The following is a 24664-nucleotide window of genomic DNA, read 5'->3' as shown; positions in this document are numbered from 1 at the left end:
TCTATGTTTTGGGTATCTCCCTGCAATTCACCCCCAAATGCAGTCTTAATACTGGTCACATGGCCAACTGGGAAGTGAAAGTGGAGAGTTAAGGTGATGTTTTCCCTCCAAGGGCTGCCGAGAGGTTTTCAGTTTCTATGGCAACGTGGCTTACGTAGACCCCACATGACAGGCCTGGCCTGGGTTACTATAGGAGATGGGGGGGGGGGGGGGGGTTGATTGTAAATGTATGTGGGAAATGGGGAGGGAGTCATGAAGGTTTTTTTTTTGTTTCGTTTCTATGGTGACACTACTGAGACTCAGTGGACAAGAAACCTTCTCTTCCTTTTTTGTTTTCTCCTCTTCACTCTTTACATCTGTTCCAATGATCTCATGCATAATTTGCTCTGCTCTTGCCCTAATTTTTACCTTCAGGATCCTTCCTCCTTTTTACTGATTTTCTCCTCATCTTCTTTTATTCATCTTGCCTCTCCTCATGAGTGGCCTTGGACTGAATTTCCTCCTCTTTTGTCCCCTTCCCTTCTTCTTTGCTTGTCACTTATATATTTAGTATTTACCCGCCTTTGTATCTGTTTAACTAATGGTCACCCCCCCCCCCCCCCCCTCCGCTTCCATCTGCAAATTTCCCATCGGGCAGCACTCGACGCCACCAACAGCATGATGGGAAACCCCTCTGCTTGACTGGTCCCTTATTCTTTGCCTCCTTTCTGAAGCATACGCACGGCGTCATCATTCGTCGCGTTTCTCCAACTCTCTCAACTTGTCTTATGCCATGAATGGGAAGCTCTGGGCCACCGTTCAGAATGATAGATGCTTTGTTATTACAGCATTAAAGCTTTAATGTGATGGATTTCCCCAGTGCTGGGAGAGGAGACTGCAAAGTCAATGTGGAACACATCCATTTGTGCTAAACTTAAAGTCTCTTTCTCTAGTAGTTTCTGCTCTGTGATGGATTTTGCTGCGAGTTGTTGTGTTTTGTGAGTTTCCTAACCTTAACCAAGTTGTGTCTTCCTGTCCATTTGCATTCCACAAATGAGTCAACATCGCAAAACTGCTTTTAGTTATAAAAAGACCTCATGTTGTCCAGTTTTGTGTGTGCTCTTGGGTTAGGACACCACTAGAGGCTGCTAGCAACCCAGTTTAGAAGAACCAGCTGCGGGGAAACGGTTGTCCGTCAAACGCACATACTCAAACCAATTCAAGAATCAACTCAGGAGGTAATATGACTTACAGCACACTCGCCGGGCTTTCACCAGAGCTGCCTGGTTTGCTGACATTATGTAAATATAACACGCATGGAGAAAGAGAAGGTCATAAACACACACAGAGATTATATGTCAGGTTGGCCTGTGGATCGAGGTAACTGTTACAGTGGAAGTGATGGAGAGCAGCGTGGATCAATAGAGGGTGTTTTCTTGAAATGAATTGGCTCTTAGCCCTTTATGGATCTGACTTTGGAGTGATGTAATGTGCCTGCACCAGTGGTGTAATGTTGATTCAGTGCTCAGCTTCATACAGCCACACAGATACACATAATGCAGTGTTTGCATTATGTGTATGCAAACGCACAGATAGGAAAAACACAGATTTAGGGGTACAGTGATGGAAAAGAGAGTACAAAAGTTTGAACATGAAGAAAAGCAGCCTGATGGAAGCAACTGAACTTTGAAAAAGAATTAAACAAGGACAGATCTTTGAAATGTTAAGAAAAATTTCTTTGTGATACGAAAATGTGCATGAAATAGTCCATAGTCTTTTGGTGATTAGGGGAAGATGACGTGTTTATCCAGGTGGGATAAGCTTGGACCATAGATGGATAAATCCTCAGAGCCTAGACGCTGGTAGCCGTTGTAAAGTTTTGTAAAGTTGGATGTGCATATTCTGCATCTAAAATGAAAGCGTTTTCTTTCTAATTACTAGTTAGCCCTCTGGAGAATGTGTGTGTATGTGTTAACCTGGGGGCAGTGCTGGCTGCGCAGACTCTTCCTGGAAGGGGCTGTTCTCACTGGTCAACGTCAGCTTGTAAGGACCCAGTGGTCTTTTTGCCCAAGGCTTTTTCTTTATCAGCTTTATTCTAATTCAATTCAATTCAATTCAATTTTATTTGTATAGCCCAAATTCACAACAACGGTCGTCTCGATGGGCTTCGTGTCAGAAATTGAAAAAGCGGAACATAAAGTCAAAAGGATCATGAATACATAGAATTCGGATATATAAAATACTTGGTGTCATTGAATTCTGACCGGGCACCAACCGCAATTAATCATTTCTCCATGATCAAATTTCAATTTGTGTGTGTTATCCAGCTGTCACTACCAAATCTGAGTCCTTGATTGGTCAAAGTTAGACCTGGTTTCATTTGGAACGTGCATTGAATGGACACGTGTTTTGTCCATGCAGCCCACATACGGCAATAGAAACTTGTGTAGCTATGCGTGAAATTGAGAGTTTTCAACGTGGAAGTTTCGAAAGGAAGTGGTCGCTTGAACGCTCGTTGCGGAGGGCGATGTGAACAAAGCTCGAGAGTAGAGTAGAATGTCATACCTGGCAGATGAAATGAAAGAAAAGAAAAAAAAGTGAGAATTTCTAACTGGAAATTAAGTATTATCACAGCTTTACAAGCAGGGAAAACTTTGGTAGCACAGAAGGTTTATTTACCTCATATTTTGACCACATATTCCCGTAATGTGTACAGTGATGACTTAACTTCTGTGAGCATTGCTGCTGTCTCACAGGAGCAGATCTGGAAACAGGAAGGGGCTCCAGATGAAAAATTGAAGTGACATTAGCACGAACATATGTGAGCACGCTTCAGAGCACGAGGTCGAGGGAAGGAGAGGTGAGGTATGCAAGGAAGTAAGGAGGGGGGGGTCAATGAATAGAGCGTTCTTCTGTGTTTGTGTGTGTGTGGGGGGGTAAATAGACGATAAAGCAAAGGAGGAGGGAACAAGGACCATTTCAGGAGAGTTTTGGAAGACGGAGAAGTAAAGGCCAGCATTAACCTCCACCCACCTTCCCTCCAGCTGCTTGGTGGAGTAAAGTTGCCACTCTTGAAGAGAAAGAGTGAGTGAGCAAATTGGAGGGAGAAATAGCCGGAGTGGAAAGGAGGGGCGGGAGCTCCCATAGAGGAGACTGACTGAGACCATCAGATAGACGAAGCGGCTATAACACAACCCTGAGCGCTCTTCTGTGCATCCCTCACATCTGGCGTGGATATGAGTCGCCGAAACCCGAGCGGAGGGAATTTCTGGGAATTCTGTGGATTTTGGATCTAAGAACCCGAGGCACCTTTTTTTTCTTTTTTTTTTTTAGTAAAGGATGCCCTCTGTTTCTCTATCGCTGCCCTCCGCTCTGGCTGGGAGGGCCAGGACCTGGGTTTGCCTGTCCTGCTTGTTCTGGGTAAGAAACAAGTGTGCAAAGACATACGACAAAGACATTTAGAACGAGATTGTAGATGGTGTAAGTGACTCCAGGGAAGTATTCCTCTAAAGTGGGTGGAGCTTGTAAGAATTCATCGTTGAAAGGTTGGCTTCTTTGTGTATTTGTGTCGGTTCAAAGTTGAAAAGAACCCTCTTGACATCAACAGTCCGACATTTGGATCCTTATCTCGTTGACCATGCATCTGTGTATTCTTGTGTTTTCAAGTCCACGCTGCCTCTGCGTAGCGGCTATTTATGGGTTCTCCTGTATAATTTAATCTGCCACTGCTCACTTTTCTGCTTCTATCTGGGAATGACTATGTCAGGAACAGGGGGGTTTCCGTGCCAGCAAACCCCTGAATGGTTGTAGTTGACCAACCAAGACTCAAACACCAGACCTTCTCGTGTTTGTTGTGCTCAGTCACAAAAAGACAACTTAAACACTCCGATTGACACACGTGTGTCACAGCCCTCTGGGCTTGGTGTTTCCAGAATCTTCAACCCTAATGACTTTCAGTTAAGTCGATTCGTTGGTTGTTGTGTTGCAGAAAACGCCACAAAAGGATAGCGCCCGAGTGTAAATGAGGCATCTGCCCTACTTTCCTCAAGCTTGCTATGCAGAAGAGAACCATTTAAATGCAAAGGGAACAGAGGCAGGGTGGAGAGGAGCTCCCACGCACTTCACATGTAAGGCAAGACATTGAGTCGTCCAGATGCAAGGCCTCCGATGCGGCATCGTCCTTTCACTGCTGAATAAAAAGAGGGAAGCGTTGAAGAGGAAAGAGTGAGCAAAAATGTTGTGAGGTGTAGCGAGCAAAGAGGACATTTCCAAGAAAGCGCTGCAAATTTAGGGCATCAATTATTTATCAAGTTAAGGCCAAATATTAGATTTGACCATAAAAAAACCCTGAAAAGGCTGGCTGATTCCACAAGACTATATAAAGATTTTGTTTCTTTTTAACTGGTTAATAACACACAGTTTGACTAGTATTGTGAGTCCTGGTTTATTAGCAGTTTGGGAAACTATCAAACAACTCAACGTGTTGAATTCAGTAAAAAAGGCCAAAGGGTTTGAACCTCTTTCGTTTGCGGAAAAACAAACAGGAAATTGAAGACACTCCCAGGTAGTGATGGACCATGTAAGGCCATCACATATTCAGAAACAGTCATAGACCTGTTCTCAACCCTTGAACATTGGAACATTCACATCCTTTCAACAGCCACAACAGTTTATGGAATTACCGGAATTCCGATCAGATTACGAAGCGTAGAAAAGCAGCCTTTTGGCTGACATGCAACACTTTATGGAAATGAAGTTTTTAAGCAATCAACCTGAATTAGCACATTCTGTCGGGGAGAAAATGGCTTTGCGTCGTTATGCAACACTTTATGTCAAAGCTGCTTTTCTCTGCGTCAGAATCAGTGGATTCACATTGACCTCCCAAATGCAGGCCTTGAGGGCCGTTGCACTACATGTTTTCCAACCAATCTGCCATTGAAGCTCCTGATTGGCTAAACACACCTGATCCAGGTAATCAACAGCAGATAAGGCAGGGTTTCTGGAAAACCAGCAGGAGGCTGACCCTCAAGGCCTGGATTTGGGCCCCGCTGGCGTAAACAGCCAGAAAGTTACGGTGTGTCAAAGAGCGTGTGTTATTTAGATGTCGCCGGCAAAATCTACGATGTTGAAGGATTAAGCCGGCTAGCCAAAATGACGGCAAAAAAGAAGGGATACTAGGCTACGTCTACGGTAACCATAGATGCAATGTAATTCTAAAGCGGAGAAATGTGCGACATTTTAAAGTAGCAAAGTGCTTACGCAATCAATGTGAATCAGCTGGTTCAGTGGCTTTGCGCCACACTTGACGTAAAGTAATGTGTTGCATTACTGACATGAAAAGCCTTTGTCCTCCATGTCAGAATCATCTGATGCACATTGATCGCTTAAACGGTTAAAAGATTACGGTGTTAAAAAGCCTGTGGTATTTAGGTGTTGTTGTTAAGTGGGTTTTGGCCAAAAAGAGTATTTTACTAGGTACCATGATTAAAAAGACACTTGCTTGGATCTCAGCATCAAGGGTTTGTACTGGGGCATCTACAACTTATATATAAAATACATATAAAATGATAAAAATAAATAAATAAATAAAATACATATAAAATTATACGTATAAAACTTGGTTAAGTGCAGGATTGGCACATGGGACATCGGGGTTTCATTTCCAGGAGAGATTTGATTTGATTTGAAATGGTTTATTTCAAGCAATCAAGTAGGAATAATACACAAAAACAATACAATCATCAGTTATACATTCATACAATAACTAATCAAACTTAGTATAATTAAACATATTAATAAATATTGCTTGAAAGGGAGTGGAAGGAAGCAAACTTATATAATCCCACCCCTGTTCTACCGTAACCATTTTATTACATGATTTATCAATATCCGGTTCCTGGAAAGCACATGACAAAGATGAATTACTTAAATTATTTTGTAAAAAATAACTTTTAGAAATCAACATGCCAATGAAGTATCCAAAATATATGCAGATTATGTTACTTATAAAAGTCATTGATATGATAAAAAAAAATAATACTATATCAGTAAAATAGACATAACACTGTTTCAGGAATTTTCATAGAAAAATTTGATCAAGTATCAAATGTTAATAATATGAGCGTCATGCAGTGTGGATCCTTGGTCAATCCCCTTTACGCAACAGCCTAACCATGTAGCCACAAGGGGACCCAAGTCCGGGTCTCTCTATGCTGGTCCCCAGCCCAGATAAAATTCAGAGTTGTGCAAGAAGGAGAATCTTGCATAAAAATCTCTGCAAAACCACCTGCACAAATCAGTGGAAGTTGATTCGCTATGGTGACCCCTGACTTTATTACCTTTCTGCCATTCTTGTGTGCCGTGTACTTTCAGTTCCGCCATCAGTGTGAAAGTGTAGAGAAAATCTAAGGGGCCATTTGATTGGCTGAAAGCGAACATTCCTGCTTTGCTGATGAGTTTGATTGACAGATTCACTAGCCAATGATGAAATTAGTCGACCTGCTACGTCAGGGGAGTCTCAAAATTCACCGCGGGTAATACTCTTACAATTGTGGGGAGATTCACATATGAAAGGGGGTTTGTAAAATGCACATTCTGCAGTTTCCTATGATCTGTGATTTCATATTACAAAAAACTATGTTTGTGAAGCATCAATTGTGCATTTCTGAAACATTTATTGTGTTTTTCAGAAACATTGCATGCACATTTGAAAGGAGCAATGATTGTGGATGTGTGAAGCATTTAGTGTGTATGTGTGAAACACGTGTGTGTTTCCAAATGTATATTGCACGTTTGCATACATTTACAGTTGTGAATCAGAGCGTGTGTATTTGTGAAATAGGTTGTGTACATTTCTGATCATTGAGACTGAATTAACTCAATATAAAATCACTGACGGTTCTGGCAGACCTCACAGAAAAGGGGAGAACATGAAGCTATGTTAAGACTAGTTGAAGAAAAAACTAATAATCTTAGCTCAACATAATAGCCTACGTGCACGATAGAACTTCCGGTTAACCTCCGTGTTTCGAGTGCAAGGCCGACAACTTCCTGTTGGTCGTGTTATTGTTGTGGGGAGTTTTGTTGAGTTGCTAGTTTTGAGTAAATAGGAGCGGATTTCGGGTAAAGGACAGGCGTTTGGTATTTCAACGCGTGACAAAGACATCACAACATTGTTGTGTACCCGTGTGCGAATTTGTCAAAGTACAACAGTACTAAAAGCTTTCATAGCTTTCCAGTATAATGTGTCGGTGAGAGCCGAATGGATGGTGAACACGGGGGGAGGACTTCACCCCAAGCAAGACGAGTCGTGTTTCGTTTTTGCAGCAATCGGAAAGAAAAATGCGTCATAAACACGCCGTTCGGAATACTTTGCCCCGTTCAGACTCGAGTCGTTCGGATCAAAATTTCTTTCCGATCGAGATAGGTGGGTTATACCGATCGTTTATCCGATCGTGGAGCATGTAAACCGTCATTCCGATCGTATTTCACTAGTGCTCTGGGTTACGTCATGCATAGACGGTGTTTCGCTGAGAGAAAGCATTGGAGCTCATACGGGGCCGATCAGCTGCTCTGCGGACGCCCCGCGTAAAGCGCCGCTCCACTCTCGCCCCGCTGGCTCCCCCCTCTCTTTCACCCCTTATGAGGGAGATGCAGAGGGATGTGTGTCCACTGACGTCTGGACCCGGCATCAACCGAGCTCTGCGTTTGGGCTCCGGTGCCAGTGGACCGAGTGAACCTCTCTGAGCAGAGCAGCCACATTTATTAATGTGTTTGAGGGGAGGGTGCTTTGTTGCGTGTGCGTTTTGTTGTTTTGTTATGTGTGAGAATTCGGACTGCGAGCCGACCCGCCGATCTGGGTTAGCGGCTGCCGGGCTCGCGAGGACAGAGCAGAGCACACAGTGCGTGTGAGCTTTTCAGAGCAGAAATGCCGCTCACTCCTTAAAAACTGTTCAAAAAAATCACATGGAATTATGTTTCTAGTTGTGCCCCGACAAAATAAAGGCTGATGTTATTCCCAGACATTTACGTGCAGCCAGGATGCAGATTGCAGCATTTCCCGCATGTTTTGTCCTGGATTCTGTGTCCATCAATAGGCTAATGTTGTTAGCCCGTGTTGTTAGCCTCTCCTAACACTGGGTTCTTCTTCCAGCTCCGTACTTCTTCCACAAGAAAAGCACTGACCACAAGGATTAAATATAAAATGATGAGCGGACAGGCACTTCATAATATTCATAACATTAATAAAAGCACGTTTGGAAGATCGCCTCGTATATTACCCAGCTGCTGCATAAATATGTGACAGCAAAGGTTTGTTTACAACGGGACACATTTCCTTCCGGTTTTTTCGACACGATATTTTGCCCATGTAACCACGCACTGGTCGACAATCCTGCAGATGTCGTTCACGTCGATTTTTGGGAGACCTTGTAGACAACGGGTGAAATATGCCATCTTTCGCAATCAAAATCTGCCGTGTCGCTGCTATAGAAGTCGCAAACCGGAAATGGTCGGCCTCACACTCAAGGCGGCGGAAGTAGATCTCCTTAGTTACGTGCACGGAGCCTATTTATCTGAAAGTTATTCGTTGGATAGTGTTAAACTAGTGATCGGGGGTACCTGTAAATTACCAATTTTGTTATCGACTACTTTATCAAAGTATTAGTTACTAATTAATAAATGAGAAGATGAAAGTAGTTGTTTTCTGTAAAAATACTCAAATTTTTTGTGCTCAAATCGCCCCCTGTCAACAAGGTATTTAACTGCTCCTTCAAGTCACATGACCAGAGGGGGCCGCGAGTTGTGTGTGTTACCCTTAGCAACAACAGACCACGAAATGAGTGGATGATTTATGTAATGTTGCACAATAAAGTTGTCACCTGGTCAGTTTTTATTATCCTATTTGTTTCTAAAATGAAAAATAATCTGCTTTAGAAAAAAAAAAATGCAAATAAGAAATGACCAGTAATCGCTTTGTTGATTGATGTTTTAGACTAAAAGTAATCAAATCAAATCTTAGAAATGTGGTATCGCCCAGCACTATTTTGAACAGTCATTTGCCATTACGATGCAACTTCACTTCAATCCGTGTTGCATTCCAGCTGTAAGAAAGTCAAGCAAGCGTGCAGATCCATCAAGTGTTCAGATGTCTAACAGAGTCTCTTATTGACTGAACAGATTCCCCAGGGAGCCGGGAAAATCAATCATGCTTTGATTGGACGCTTACCGCCTGCCACGCCTCTGCGTGTGTCATCTCTCTGTGGCGTGTATTTGAAATACCATTACATATGTGGGGGGATTTTGGAGTCATAAATGAACTGATTTGGTGTTTATAAATTTGGTGAGATTTAAGGAAAGCTTCCAATCTGATGGGAGAGAGTGGATGCGTCCAGCATGACGGGTGATATTTGTGGTCTTGATGTGCATGTCCACCACAGAATGACACGAAACTGCACTCAGACCTAGTTTCGGTTAACAGCCTCCAATGGGACGGTGTGTCCTGCTCTGCTGCCACACAGACATCCCTGCAGCTTTCTTCATAGCCCCCCCCCCCCCCCCCCCCCCCCCCCTCCTTGCACTCGTTTGCAGACGTTTGTATGTTGGCGTGCATGCACACGCATTACTGGACTGTCCCAAAAGAGGGTGGCTGCGATTCTGGCCGTGTTGCCAGGTGATTTTTATGCGATGTGATTGGTTGTCTCCCTTTGGACTGTCAGGCAGCCTCCAGCTAGCCCGTGACCCAGCTTTAGCGCGCTTCCCTTGGGCTATGTGCACCACTCTGCCCCCGCTCCTCCTTATCAAGCTTGGATCTTTGTCCATAAAGTTAGTCATTTTTTCTGGTGGGATGATCTTTCTTGAGCTATAAACATCAGAAAAAATATTTTAATTTTCATTATCAAAATCAATTCCAGATTTTCTCTGAACAGAAACTGTTAAAGCAATACATTTTTATTTATTTCTAAAAAGTTAACCACTAAATCACTAAAAAGAAAAAAAGTTTATATATGAATGACGGGAACACTAAAAGACAAGCTGTTTCAAATTTTCATTTTTTTTCTATTCTTCAAAAATAATAGCAGCCGTGTGGGTTTCTTAGGACTTTTAGTTTAGGACCTGAATCTAGTGGAGCTTTTTGATTGGGTTTAGGTATCTTAATTTGGAATTTTTATTTACTATGTGTCAGGGTTTTATAGCTAAATTCAACTACCTTGAATTCTGGATTTGGAAGTCGAAACATTGATAAACAGTCCAGTTGATTTATACATTTTTGTAGTTTCTAGAAAATGGTGTTGGGGTTGTGTTTGTGTTTTTGCTAACTGTGGCTTTATTGGTTGTATTTTGCGTTTGCCTGTGTTTTTCTGATTGGTGGATTTTTCAGTAATTGCGGCTGAATTGCCTTAAAACGTTCTATGTGTGTAGCTGTCGCTGAATTGCTCTGTGGACTGTCGTAACTTTTCGACCATTAACGTAATTCCAACTGATTCTGACAATCTGATATACATATGGCCGCAAAGCGTCAGTTTAAAGTAACTGTGTAAGTACATCGTTTTCGTAAAGTGTTTGCTCAGATGCTTTTTTCGGCTTCAGAATCCGTTGGAATTCCGTACATTTTGTAAATGGCTAAAGAGTTACGGTAATTCAAAGAAAACTGACACAGGAGCTAAAGCTTCGGTGTTTGAAGGGTAAATAATATTCCACTTGTTGGGATGTTGGCTGCTTGACGGTGTAGAGGTTAACACTTCTGACTCTCAGCAAGAAGGCACCAGCTCAAATCCCAGCTGGATCCTTTTAATGTGCCTCCACTCCACTAAATCGTCCCTTAGGTCTGAGTTTGAGTGTGTGTGATGTCTCTGTGGTGTGGCGAACTATCAGGGGTTTACCCCGCCTTTGCCCTTAAAGTAGCTGGGATAGGCTCCAGCAACCCCATAGACCATTTTTAACGCAGTTAAAACCGAGAATAAGCAAAATCACGTGCAGATAGTGACGTGAGCTTAACGTTTTTGCACTTCACATGAGTTGCACGTCTCCCTGCTTTCGGTTGACAAAAGCTGAGCTGTTACTTCTCTTCGTTTGCAGAGTCTCCTCTACTTTTTTTTTCTTTTAATTTCCTGAGGTTGACCCAAAGACAGAAGAGCTCATTAGCAAGCACGGCACACTTAAGTTCATTAGCTGCAGACTAATGATCATCAGCGCCCCAGACTTAATGATCACAGCTTATTGATCTGTTTGTGCCTCTGTCCTCACCTGCTTTTGATCATACTGCAAACATGATCAAATAGACTGAATGCACTGTCCTGGTCAGAGGATATCTCAAGGATTTAGTCTTTATAAACACAGAATGTGTGTTTTTTACTTTTATACCCTAGCATGTTGAAAAAAAAACACATTTTAGTTTACTACAAGTTATTAAAGGCAGTTTCTTTTGGGGAGGGGGGGGGTCAAAATTGGCTCAACATAGGCTTTTTTTCCTCCACTCACTGTCAAGACTGTTTGTGCAGTTGCTGTGTCTATGGATTTTCAAAGCCTATTTAACCTACAGTAATGATTATGGGTACTCTCGTGCTGGCAATCACTGATGTAGTCATAATCACAGCAAAGTAGGTCTCGGGGGGGATATAACCAGAGCAGTGACTATCTTGATAAGAGTTTTCTCTCTCTCCGCTTTGATTTCCTCCTCTAGGATGCAAGAATCTATCTGAACGGGGATTGACATTCTTTGTTCAGTCCCATAAAAACCCTCATGCAAAGAGTCTATCATCACTTTACTCTTAAATTTCCAATATATCAAAAGCCCACTCTGGTGAAAATGCAGTTTTAGTGTTTTTAATGTCTTTTTGTTGAATTTTTCAGATGATGGAGGACAAAAATAAAGGAATTTAGGCTCAAAATTGCATTACTGAGTATTTATTCTACGAAATAATGATTTTATTCTTGTAAAATTTGGACTTTGTCCATCTAATTTGTTTCAAACCACGACTTGTATCTCTTTTTTTTGTTTATTCTCGTCCATTTTTAACTTTTTTCCCCAATATATTTTGACTTTATTCTTGTAAATTTTTGCCGTATTTTCACATTTTTCTTGTAAGACTACAACTTTTTAAAAATTATTTTTCAACCAAAATCTTGTAAATATTTGACTTTTATTATACCATTAAGTCTTTTCTTCTCATTAAATAAATAATAATATAAAATTATGACTTTTTTTCTCAAAAAAAACTTTAATCTTATCTTTGACTTTTTCTCATAATTTCATGAATTGATTTAGGACAATTTTTACTTTTTTGTCTTAATATCACAACTTTAATTTTGCAAATATTTGATTTTTTTTCATAATTTGACAAAAGTGTATTCTTGCCATTATTTTTCTTATAATTTTACATCTTTAATATCATAACATGGTGGCGCCTTTACCCCTTTGTATTAAAGGTAGATCTTAAAAAAGTGTCATATATGCAAGTTGAGCTAATGATTTTCCTGCTGTCTGTCTATTTTACAACTAATTATTCTTTAAAAAATACAGTTATTGGAAATAGGGACACTTTTTTTTAATTAAAAAAACCCTTAAAAGTCATTATAGGGTTTTCGTGTCCTTGTTTCTTGTCTTTCTTTTCTCCGGCTCCCTGTCTCACAAAAGCGCCCATTGTTTCTGACAGACTTCCAATTTAGCGGAAATTGAAAGCAGGTGTGGTTGTGGTGTTTCATCTGGGGAGGGTTGGGGGGGGGGGGGTAGAATTTTCTGCTGCAGACTTTACCTCATGTTCACCTCCTGCAGTCCTGTCATCCAGCATTTTAGCTGTTTTTATGCTCTTTGTGTTACTTTTTCACTCCTCTGAATGACTTATTTTTGCTCCCCCTTGTTGACCTTATCCCTCAACAGACCAGTCACTGTGGCAGAAGGCAACTTTAGGGACGTTTTTATGGAAAAGTGTGAGTTTTTCTGTGTCCAGAAAAGCCTTGGCGTCCTTCTTAAATGTCCTAAGATCTGCATTTCTTTTGCCACTTGGAAAGGCTTATGGGACACAGGGGACCACTGACTGAACAAGCAATAGGGTTGAGTCAAATGACATCACTACGCAAAAACGTTACAGTACATCTAAATTCCAACCCGTCTCACTTTGTGCTTTCAAGTCGTTCTTCCAATCCATGCAGAAAGGCTTCCCTCTCACTGAACCGTAAACGAAACCATGTGTGGCTTTCTACAATGGAGGACGCCTGTTGGTCTTGCATATGGGAATGAAGATCAATGTGGGGATGTTGTGTATATGTATATGAGTGGTTTTGTGTGTATTTGGGATTCAAAACCAGATGTAAGAGCTAAAAGGCAGCTAGCGTTAGCAGAATCTGTGGATGAGGATGCTCTTATTGGGATTAATTTTCTAAAATAAGGTGGGAAATACAGACAACTTTTTCTTGGACAAGTCCTTTTGAGGCTAATGTTGGGATCCAATTTGTTGAGACTCTGCTTGTCTACATTGGAGATGTTGCCAGTGACACCTAAAGTGACAAACCATTTATGCGATCAACGTAAATCACCGGTTTCTGACATGGAGAAAAGCAGCTGCTTTTACGTCCATTGCGTAAATACTTTACTACTATAACGTGTCGCACGGCAGCGCAAAGCTGCTTTTCTCCGCTTCGGAATCTGCTGGAATTCCGTTAATTGTATAAGCAGTTGAAAGATAAAGCATCTGAGTTAAAGGGTTAAGAGAAAAGTTTAGGAAAATCTCAAAAGCTTATGATATAAATAAAGCCTTAATTGCAACCACCCTTAGTGTTGGATATGTGCTGTTTGGTGGGGAAATATGGTCAAACCTTTACGAAGCACTAAGATGGGCTTCAACAAAATGCAAAGTCAAAGACCACAATGTAACCCTGTAGGGGAAAAGGTTTGAACACATTTTTTTCTATGGGCATTCTGCAGGCGACAGGTTGTAATGTACACTTAACAACACATAAGGGTGAATAAAGTGAGACCCAAGCATTTTGTATGAATTTAAAAACGTTTTTTTTAACTCCTTAAAGTCCTACGCCTGCCTTAAAGTCCTGCCTCGCGCGATCAGACGTCGTTACACAAGTTTTTATGTCTGTTTCCGGGCTGTACATGCAAAATTCGCACACGTTGAAAGTTGAACTGGTTGAACTTCTCTGGAGTCCGTAAAGTGTTTAAATGAATTCCAAACTCCGGATTATTATGCAATCAACAATATACTGTAATCTACTTGGGTCCTGTCCAGCAGGGCAGCAGTGGCTCAGGCGGTTGAGCAGGTTGTCCAATGATCGAAGGGTCGGCGGTTCAATCCCCGCTCCCCCAGCCAACTGTCGTTGTGTCTTTGGGCAAGACACTTCACCCTCCTTGCCTCCAGTGTGGCTCCACTGGCATGTGCATGTGTATGAATGATCCCGGTGATGGTCAGAGGGGCCGTAGGCGCGAACTGGCAGCCACGCCTCTGTCAGTCTGCCCCAGGGCAGCTGTGGCTACAACAGTAGCTTACCGTCACCATGTATGAATGAGGAGTGAATGAATAATGGCCACAATGTAAGCAGGTTGAGTGTCTGGAAAATCACAGATAAATCTAATCCATTATTATTAGCAGCTGAGCAAATGAAGCTGAAGGCTTCTTGTGTTGGACAGATTGTACTCTTACTTCTGACATACATGGGGTATATTTGTATAAACCCCTTTTGTATTTAAGGCTAAACTTTATTTATATTAATAATAGTTTTTTTGCAATTCTTTTTTTCAAACATTTAAATTCTTTTCATGTGACTAAAATTGTTAATTTATTTATGTGTGTTCATGGCCAAAAACTACGTTTTTTAGGTATACAAGTCCAATCGCCCCAAAAGATCCTGTTCAAGTTTCTGTCCTCTGTATCAACGTAGAGCAGTAATGGAGCTGTGCATGATGGGTCACCAACCTAAAAGACAGTGGATCCTTTTAGTAAACCCAAAATATGTTCCTGAAAAAACATTTTTCTTAGCTTGTGGTTTATCATTTTTGCCTGCCAGCGCAAATTTACGCATCTACATCTGAGCAGAAGGGCAGAACGGTGCCTTTGAGAGAATTGTACCCCGACTCCCCCCATGTCTTGGCTCTAAGTGGGGTCGCGGTCGTGGCAGCGTAGTGATGCTTTTCATTAGCTAAGTGCAACTGGGAGAGCATCGAGCCTTGATTTACTGGGCCTCCTCTCTGTTTGTCCGGACACGCATGCACTTACAAACGCACTCCTCTTCCTCCATCCTCAGATCCAAGACCGCTCACCCTCTTCGCCCTAACTCATCCTTTTCGACTCTGTCTACATTCATTTCCTTCACTCCGCCTCTTTCTCCGTCTCCATCCATGACCCTTTTTCCCATTTTCTCTTTCTGATCCCTCCTGGGAGTCTTCTAACACGAAACAGAGGACAAACTCATGATTTCTATTTTTTGGGGGGCTTTTTCTGTTGACTGATCTTTTGCATAGCTACTTGGAGTCATGGATGCACTTTCAAGAGCAAAAGAAAATGAAGTCCCCCTTGAAAAATGGGTTCAAACAAGATAAAATCAGTCAAGGATGGTCATAATTGCCATACTTTCCACACTATGAAGCTGACTCAATGATAAGGCATACCATCAATGAATGGTCTATTTCCCAAACTGTATCATGCAGTATATAGGGTACACTGTTCAGGAAGATGCATAAAGCGAGACAAAAAGAGTCATATGATGCATGTTCAAGAACGCGCTAAAACACGCATTTCTGTATGTGAATTTAGCCATGTTTTTTAAACTGAATGACCAAAGAGTGGATTCTTTATCTTGTTCTACTGGTTCCTAGTGTATGTCAGCCACAAACAGTTGGAAGAATCTTGGTGCCAAATGTCAAAGCCATGTAAATCTCGCTAATCTTGCTCAAGGCTTTTTATTTCTCAGCGCCATTCCGATATATATTAAAGACTTGGTGTCATTTAACTCTGGTCAGGCAAATCCAAAGGTCACTACCCAATCTGAGTGCCTCAAGAACGGTTCTAAACGGTCCTAAAAATGTGCATAACTACGTGTAAACACAAGAGTTTTGAACATGGAGGCCCAAAATGAGGATTTACGCACGTTTACATAGACTTTTATTAAAAGTTGTGACTTGAACTTGTGTTGCCAAGAGACAACCACATTAGAAGCGTTAGCCATGTTAGCGTATTACCCATATCTGAAACTCCCCAACCTTGTTATCAATATGTAAAAAACCCATTCCGACACGCTAGCCATGTTAGAGGTTATACCATTATGTTACTGTGACAACACGACCTCCTCCCAACCCTGTTAGTAACAAATAATATACAGACTGACACTGCTAAAACAAGCGTTGCTATGACAACGATAACTCCCAACCTTGTTAGCAACACGTTAAAAAACATGATACCGTTAAAACCAAAGTTACTGTGACTATGCAAACACCCAGCCTTGTTGGTAACACGTTAAAAAACATGACATCATTAAAAGCAACGTTACTGTGACTATACTAACTCTCAACCTTGTTAGTAACATGTAACAAAAGAAAATTACAGTCTGACACCGCTACGTGTTAGCCATATTAAAATATTCACAATCACAGCTAAACTTGTTTGGAACTTGTAATGAAAACAAACTGACATTTTGACAGAGGACCGTATTTCTCAAAATTGCTTTGACATCAGTAAGCATAACCAGAATTAATCCTTACATAAGGCCCACTGTGAATTTAAGTACGCCATCTAGTTTGGAAAATACAGTAGTAAAACAGTAGTAATCAATGATATTTGAATAGATACAGGGGGAAAAATCACTCTGCTCAGATCATTTCTATTATTTTTCCCTCTTTTAATCACCTGATAAAACCGCTTTGATCCCAGAAATGAAATGGCAGCTCTCCAAGAGTCATTTGTCTTCTTGCAGTGTGCTTTGCTTGTATGCTTGTCTTTCTCATTTATGCCATGCATCTCTGTGTGACAGGGCATGTTGACCCCAGTTGCCGTGGCAGCCAGGTAACCATGGCACTTGGCTGTTACACAGCTGGCGGCGCGTGATTGGTTCACCCGGCGGTTTTCTGCCAGGTCATCTTAAACATCAGGGCTGTGGAGTGGCACCGAGGTGCTTTAAATGCTATTTATAAACCAAGCCGAGGCTTCCACTGGAGGAGATGTCTATGAGAGTAACTTGGAAGCTAAATCCAATTAGATATACTCTTATATATGAACAAAAATTCATCTATTTGTGTTAATTTTCATTTAAGATTGGTAAAATGTGCATAAATAAGTCAAAGCTTCCTTATTTGACCAAAAACGCTGCCATCATTTTTTTCATTTGTTTTCCTTCTTCTAATTGTTTTCACCTGCCATTCTTCTATTATAGTCAATTCTTCAATAATCGTCATTAGATCAGATTACATTATTTTAATTAAACTATGTGTAGACAAAAACTGTCTGTCTGAGCTGCCGCCATCAAACTGACAGACAAAAATACATATATCATTTCTGAGATGGATGGCGGGGAATCATTTTCGTTCAAGCTACCTGTTTTAATATGCTGTGCGCGGCTCTGGGCAGCCAAGGTCAGCCATGATTCCTTTCTGGTGTTTCTAGCGGGCGGTGTGTCACAGTGTGACAAAAGCCATTAAGATTTAGGGAGATAAGGAAGGAAAACGCTGAGAAGTATACTTTGGTAAAAGCTTTGAGCCAAATTGACTGCAGCATTAAAAAGACGGACCAGAGTTTGAAAAAGCCACTAGAAAAGTGGCTTAAAGATGAAGCTCCAAAGGTTCATCAACAGTCCTCTTCACAGACGAGGTGATGATTTTGCTGCACATGACTAATCGTCTAAGCTGATCCTTTGTTGACTACCTTTGGGACAAATAACCCAAGCATCCATTTAAATTCCTCTTGTACCCCAGCTGAATTGCAGGCCTTCCTTTTGCTTTTATATATATATCTATATATATATAGATATATATATACACATATATGCTACTTCTTTGTCTTTATTCGACTGTTAACTAGCGCATGCCTGCCACCTACAGTTAGAAGACGCTTGGTGCGAAATGTCAGAGTAGTCAAAATCTCGTGACTTGGGCATGGAATGGATACGGTTTGGTTCACTGGTAACCCCTCTTAAATGGCGGATATGAATTGCTGTCATGTCAGCAGAGTGGCCATTGGTTTATCTTTATTTAAAAAACAAACATAATGGGGCATTGGGAACCCCTGTGGCGGTGATTGCACAGAGCCATTTGGATCAGTGTCCCACTGAGATGAAAGCACAGGGAGCCGCAACACTAGGTGTGTTAGAAAAAATGTTTTTGCCAATATATCCCAATAGTTCCTTTGCCGATACTTGTATTGATTAAAAATGCTGTCAGGATATTTACTTAATTATTTATCATAATTAATTATGAGCGTTATGTTTCCTTTGATCTTTTGTCCATTTTCCACAACCTTGAAAAGACTTTTCCATCTGTCAAACACCCAGAGGTGTATGATGAATGAGATGATGGAAACAAATTCACTTTGATGCAGACTCCTTTCTTTTTCTTTTAATCCAGTAAACCCTATATATTCTATTAATTTTTCGGATGACAACTATTTTTTATTAGGAACTAGCTGTTAGTTTGTTGCGGGTCTGGAATCATAAGCGGTGAGTCTAAGCCCCGCCCCCTCCTCTCCACCTCTTCGTTGTTTTCCCCCGCGTGCAACCCCCCCTCCAGCAAGATGACAGGATAGTAGAGGTGCCCTAACGCAAATTTAATTAAGTTTACATGGAAATAGGTGGTTTTAGTCTAGGGGGAAAAAAAAGGCTTTTTTGGCGCGCTCATGTGTCCCCTACAAGATCGACCATCCCATAACAGACTCTGGTCGACTTTTACAGCTGCAGACACGCCCCCTTCACACGTTCACGCAGCTCTCTTCCTCTTCCTCGCTCGCGCTACCCGACGGCCGCTCCACTCCTCCACTGCTCCTGAGCACACATATTCCCTCCAAATCCTTTATTCCAGTACCCATCACTGGCAGAGATCATAAACGTTCACACTTAAAGTCACGCATTCCTTCTGTTAGATATCTGCATCCTATACACATGACACCAAATGCAGAAACAAAATTAACAGGAAAATCGTCATTAGATTCACCTGCTACACTGAACATGGCTGTTTTAAACATCAGATCTCTTTCAAACAAGTCTTTTATAATTAATGATCTGATTGTTGACCATGATTTGAACTGTTTGTTTTTAACTGAAACCTGGCTTGGTACTTATGTACCAGCTATTCTCTCTGAGGCCTCCCTCTCCACCTAATGTTAATTTTTTTCTTTTCTGTAAGGGAAGGTAAAAGAGGTGGTGGAACAGCATCAATTGCTCAACAAGGCATCAAAACGGAAACCTTTACATTAAATGATCATCCCTTATTTGAACATCATTCCTTCCTGTTCAGCAACCCATCTATTTTAGCAGTGACTGTTTACAGACCACCAAGTCCCAAGAGTTTTTATCCGTTATCGTTCTGACGCACAATAGGATTTTAATAACTGGAGATTTTAATCTTCATGTTGACAAGCTGGACGATCCTTTTGCCTCTGAGTTTTTAAATCTTTTAAAAAATATGGATTTTACCCAGCATGTGGCACAGCCGACTCACAACAGAGGACACACCCTGGACTTCATCACCTTCATCTGCTGGTGTGTCCTCTGTTGTTGACTTGGCTGTGTCAGACCATTATTGTGTATTTTTTAAGGAGACTGGTTTTATCCAGCAAGAGGCCTCAGTGAAAACTGTGAAGAAACAATATATAACTCCTGAAGGGTTATATAAACTGCTCTCTTCAGACAGGTGTCTTTCCTTCTGCCTGTAAGACGGCGGTGGTGAAGCCCCTTCTGAAGAAGAGTAACTTTGATCCGAATATAATGGACAATTACAGACCTGAATCCAACTTACCAATTTTTGGTAAAATTATTGAAAAACCTGTTTTTACTTAATTGCATGATTTTTTTAAATGAACACAATGTTCTTGAAAAATGTCAATCTGGTTTTAGGACAAATCACAGTACTGAGACAGCTCTTGTAAAAACTTTAAATGATCTCAGAAATACTTACGACTCGCAGAAACTTTCTGTTCTGGTGCTGCTGGATCTTAGTGCTGCCGATACGGTAGATCACCATGTTTTGTTAGACAGACTTAGGAGTCGGGTTGGCCACTCAGGAACTGAGGAACTGCTCTTAACTGGTTTCACTCTTATCTCACAGATCGACATTTTTTTGTAAGTATGGATACTCAGTCCTCAAGAATACATGAAATAAGTTGTGGGGTTTCCTTAGGGGTCAGTTTTGGGTCCAAAACATTTTAATGTATATATGTTGGCTCTTGGGGATGTTATCAGGAGACATGGCGTTGACTTTCACAGCTATGCTGATGATACACAGCTTTACATCGCTGTGTCTGCTGATGACCTTGAACCTCTTAGCACTCTTTTAAAATGAATTTTAGATGAAAAGTTGTGGATAGCAGAAAACTTCTTGCAGCTCAACCAGGACAAAACTGAAGTTTTGATCATTGCTCCTGAAAATAAGAGAGAGGGGAATTTTTTACAAACTTAGGAATTTTAAACCTTCTCAATGTGTGAGAAACCTGGGCATACTTTTTGACTCTTAGCTGAGTTTTATGCCTCACATCAGAAACGTTGTGAAACCAGGATTTTATCATCTTAAAAACATTGCCATAATCCGCCCATTCCTCTCTCTTGCCATTACAGAGGTGCTGATTCATGCTTTTATTTTTAGTCGTTTAGATTATTGTAATGCCCTGCTCCCTGGTTAACAAAAAAATGTTGCTTTCAAACTTACATCTTCTACAGAACTCAGCGGCCTGAGTTTTGACAAGGACCAGGGGGCGGGAACACATTACACCCATTTTAAAATCGCAGCATTGGCTCCCTGTGCGTTTCAGAATTGATTTTAAGATTCTTGTGATGGTTTATAAATGTTTTAATGGTCTTGGGCCTTCTTATTTAAATTATGTTATTTTAAAGTATGAGGCCTCTGGCACTGGTCTCTTAGTTGTTCCCAAAGTGAGGACCAAAACACACGGTGAGGCCTCGTTCCCCCATTACGGTCCTCACCTGTGGAACAGCCTGCCGGAGAACCTCAGGGCCGCAGAGTCTGTAGAGGTTTTTGAAAAAAGGCTGAAGACCCACCTTTTTAGACTGGCTTTCACATGACTTTAGTATGACTTCAGTTTATTCTGATGTTTCATAATCCAGTGTTTCCTCTTGGGGATCCATTGTTCTGGGGCACTACCGGCTCCGCCTGTAGGGGGTGCTGTTGCTGCAGTGCTCGTTCTCATTGGGTTGGCTGGGGTCCCGCTCTGTGGTCTAATAGCTGTAGAGTGGGCCCTAGGCTGCTCTGCGTTGGGTGGGCACTGTGGTAATGACCCCCACGGTCGGGCTGGGCCTTGGAATTAATGGATCCCCATTATATCGTTTCCTCACAGCAGTACCAAGCCAGACCTTTTCTTTATGCTGCAGTTCTTCGTTTTTGTCCAGGGTTCTACTGGGGGAACCGGGCGGGTGGAGGGAGGGGTCTCATCTGTGTGTGATTGTCCTGTTTTTTCTGTTTTAAATAATTTTCAGATTTTATCTGCTTTTATGTAAAGCGCTTTGTGTTTTCATCAAAATAAAAGGCCCTATACAAATCAATAAAGTTTGAAGTTTGGAAGGCACCACGACAATCTTAGAACATGATAGTTATTTTACGAAACCACAGAGAGCCGCAGCACAGGTTTGAAAGAGCCGCGTGTGGCTCCGGAGCCGCCGTATGCCGACCCCTGTGCTATACGTTGCGGGTGCTGGGGAGGTTTCCTGGCTAGCACTGCTGCTTCGGTGGGGTTCTTGGTGTGGGGGATGACGGTCCACTGTCCCTCTTTTTTATATCATACCATCATCCACCTCAGCAGAACATAAACCTTTAATTGAGCACAGGTGCCAGCTTACCTGCTCCAATATACGTGATGGAATGAAATGCCTTACATATGATGTTTTGTATGCATAAGTATGTGTGTGTGAACTGTAGTTGTATTGTGTACATGTTGACATGTTGTTATGTGGACATTTTTGAACCCAAAAGGTAGGTGTCTAACATTCGAGTGTGTGTGGACAGGCCCCGCCCCCTTTAAACTAACATTTACACCCGACAGAAATGACTATAAACTTCCAGCTACTTGTTGCTTGCTGCTTTATGATTTTAACCCCCCCCCCCTTCTATAATCATCCACCTCTTTCCTTAACTACCATTTTTTTCTCCCTCTCTTTTTACCCTACCCACCTCCTCTTTAACATCCCTCCGTCTTTTCCTTTTTCTTTTTTTTCCGTCCGGTCCAACAAAAAACGGATGCAAATATAATCAATATAAATAAAGTTCAGCCTAAATTACAAAAGGGGTTTATTCAAATATACTTCTTGTGTGTCAGAAGATTCACAACCCCCTGTTGTAACAGTAAAATGTGTCCAACACAAGAAGCCTTCAGCTTTTATCTATTTGCTCAGCTCAGTTGGACAGGACAAGTTTAAAATATATATATATATATATATATAAAATTAAACAAATAAAAAAGAAGCGCAGAAGTCTTCCGGTTTGTCACAGTGTCTGGGTTTACCAGATAAACCAGCTACGCACTGAGTTTGGTGGGTTTGATTGTGTCACTTATGAATCGGAGTCCCTGACTGGTGTGTGGCAATGCGCAATCAATGGCCACACATTTTGTCTGTGGGGCCCAAAGGGGGTCTTCAAAACTTGCATTCCGATTGTTTTGAATTTAGAAGTGAATGTGAAATTAATATAGACCTTTCATTGGAAGAGGTTGCTTGAATCCAGGTTGCCGAGAGCAATGTGTACTAAGCTTAAAACTAAAAATCTGGTTCAATAGTTACACTCTTCAACCCGGCCTTGAGTGACAGTCAAAACATCTTATAAATAGCCCTGAATATCAGGAATAAATTAGATAAATCTTTACTATTACCCTCATCTCACCTAACAGCATTCAGATACTCCAACTGCAAACGCCACCTTCATCATCATACTGACTCTCTGCCACTGTTCAAATCCAAACTCAAAACTTATCTCTTCAAACAATCATACAGTTAATCCATTAAATTAACACTTCATTTAGTCTGTTGTGTTCTATCCTGTTTTTTCTGTTTTGTTTTATTATGTCTTTTTCTATACCGCTTTATTATTTCTGATTGATTTTTTACTTTGTTAATTTCTTATTGATGCTTTATTCTGGTTTTTCCTTATATTTCAACCTTGTACAGTGACCTTAGGCGCTTGAATGTAGTATTATTATTATTATTATCATTACCCTTTTAGTATATTTGATTGCTGCAATAAAAATGTACACAGTGTGCAATGAAAAGGGGTTCTGTTTCATTACTAGAGTTTTTGTGGCTAGCAGCTCAAGTCAAGCTTTCCATCTATCTTTAATTAGTCATTTAATTATAAGGCTTCAAAGTGAAAACATTCTCTGCTGGTGGGCAGGTCTGTGCTGGCATGTTTTAACACCTGATGTAATCTTTTTTTTTTTTTTTCAGCTTAAGACTGGAATCATGTTAGAAAACAGCTTAGCAGCAGAATACATTATATAAAACTGTTTTCCTTGGCTTTGGACCTGTTGGCTTTAGTTTTGCTGATGAACATGTATTTGTCTTCCCCCCGCAGCCTGACGAGCTGGAGGGCGTTCACACTCACACCTTCAAGCTGAAACCTTTCAAGAAGGCCAAGAGTTGTGACATATGTAAGCAGGCCATCACTAAGGAGGGTCTCATCTGCAAAGGTGAGTGACTGGACATGTTGGTGTTAATGTTTGGTATAGTCTGGCTAGAACACTTAGTAGACTTATAGTAAAACACAGCTTGACTCCAGTTGTGCAGCAACATGAGATAAAAGCGGCTTTAATCAATCAAAGCAGTCCGAAGAGGCTAGCCAAATTGCAAGCATTGACTGTTTGTGAGAACTGGAGCAAGTGAGTGTGACATAACCCGTAGAAAATGCCCTTACTTTCGACCCCAAGAAAATAAAGTCAATTCAATCACCTTTTTTCCACGATGTTAGTGCCAGACAACAAATACAAGCAGTGATTGGTCCAAGTCAATGTTTCTTTGGCAACCACACTCACCAACCAGGAGTGAGCTAGTTGGATGTCGACACCCCTACCACTTGACCGCAAGTGGTAATCAAACCTTTTGCATCTTATTGGCTAGTTTGTAACTTGAATAACGTGCACTACAGACAAAACATTGTGAAAAAAAATAGGATTGGCAAGAACTTGTTTAAAGGGTCTATACCATGCAAAATCTATTTTCTTGAGCTTTTAAGTTTATTATAATGTTCATCCCTCACAAAAAGAAACCCCAAAGCGGTGTTTTGATCCATTAACGCAGTATTCCTCAAAAAATGTGTGCTCTGAGCACCAGCCCCACCCAACACAAGAAAACAAGCGGGTCCTCGCAAACTGATCTAGGCCAGTGAGAACAGCCCCTTCCAGTAAAAGTCAGTGCTGCTGGCACCGCCCCCAAGGCTAACACACACACCCAATTTCTCTGCAGAGCTAGCGGTGCTTGGCAAAAACCAAAAAGTTGGTACGCGTATTTATCTGCTGTTTGAGTGATAATCGTGTGCTCTGTACGCATA

At 41.3% G+C, this 24664-nt stretch overlaps 1 protein-coding gene across 6 annotated transcripts in view; it reads left to right on the top strand.

Moving 5' to 3' along the window:
• Positions 1-24664, top strand: part of LOC101164874 (tensin) — a 119976-nt gene that overhangs the window by 5151 nt on the left and 90161 nt on the right. For all 6 annotated transcript variants that reach the window (XR_002875058.1, XM_023964926.1, XM_023964935.1 and 3 more), the window contains one exon: positions 23693-23807. Coding sequence is in view for 5 of the 6 variants with exons in the window: in XM_023964926.1 (XP_023820694.1) it covers positions 23693-23807 (115 nt within the window). In the remaining variant the exon portion in view is untranslated. The remainder of the gene's footprint in view (positions 1-23692; positions 23808-24664) is intronic.

This window comes from Oryzias latipes, chromosome 2 (genome assembly GCF_002234675.1).
Source record: "Oryzias latipes chromosome 2, ASM223467v1".
NCBI classification, from domain to species: Eukaryota; Metazoa; Chordata; class Actinopteri; order Beloniformes; family Adrianichthyidae; genus Oryzias; species Oryzias latipes.
The sequence above is the reverse complement of the archived record's forward strand: the minus strand, read 5'-3'. Positions and strand labels throughout refer to the sequence as shown.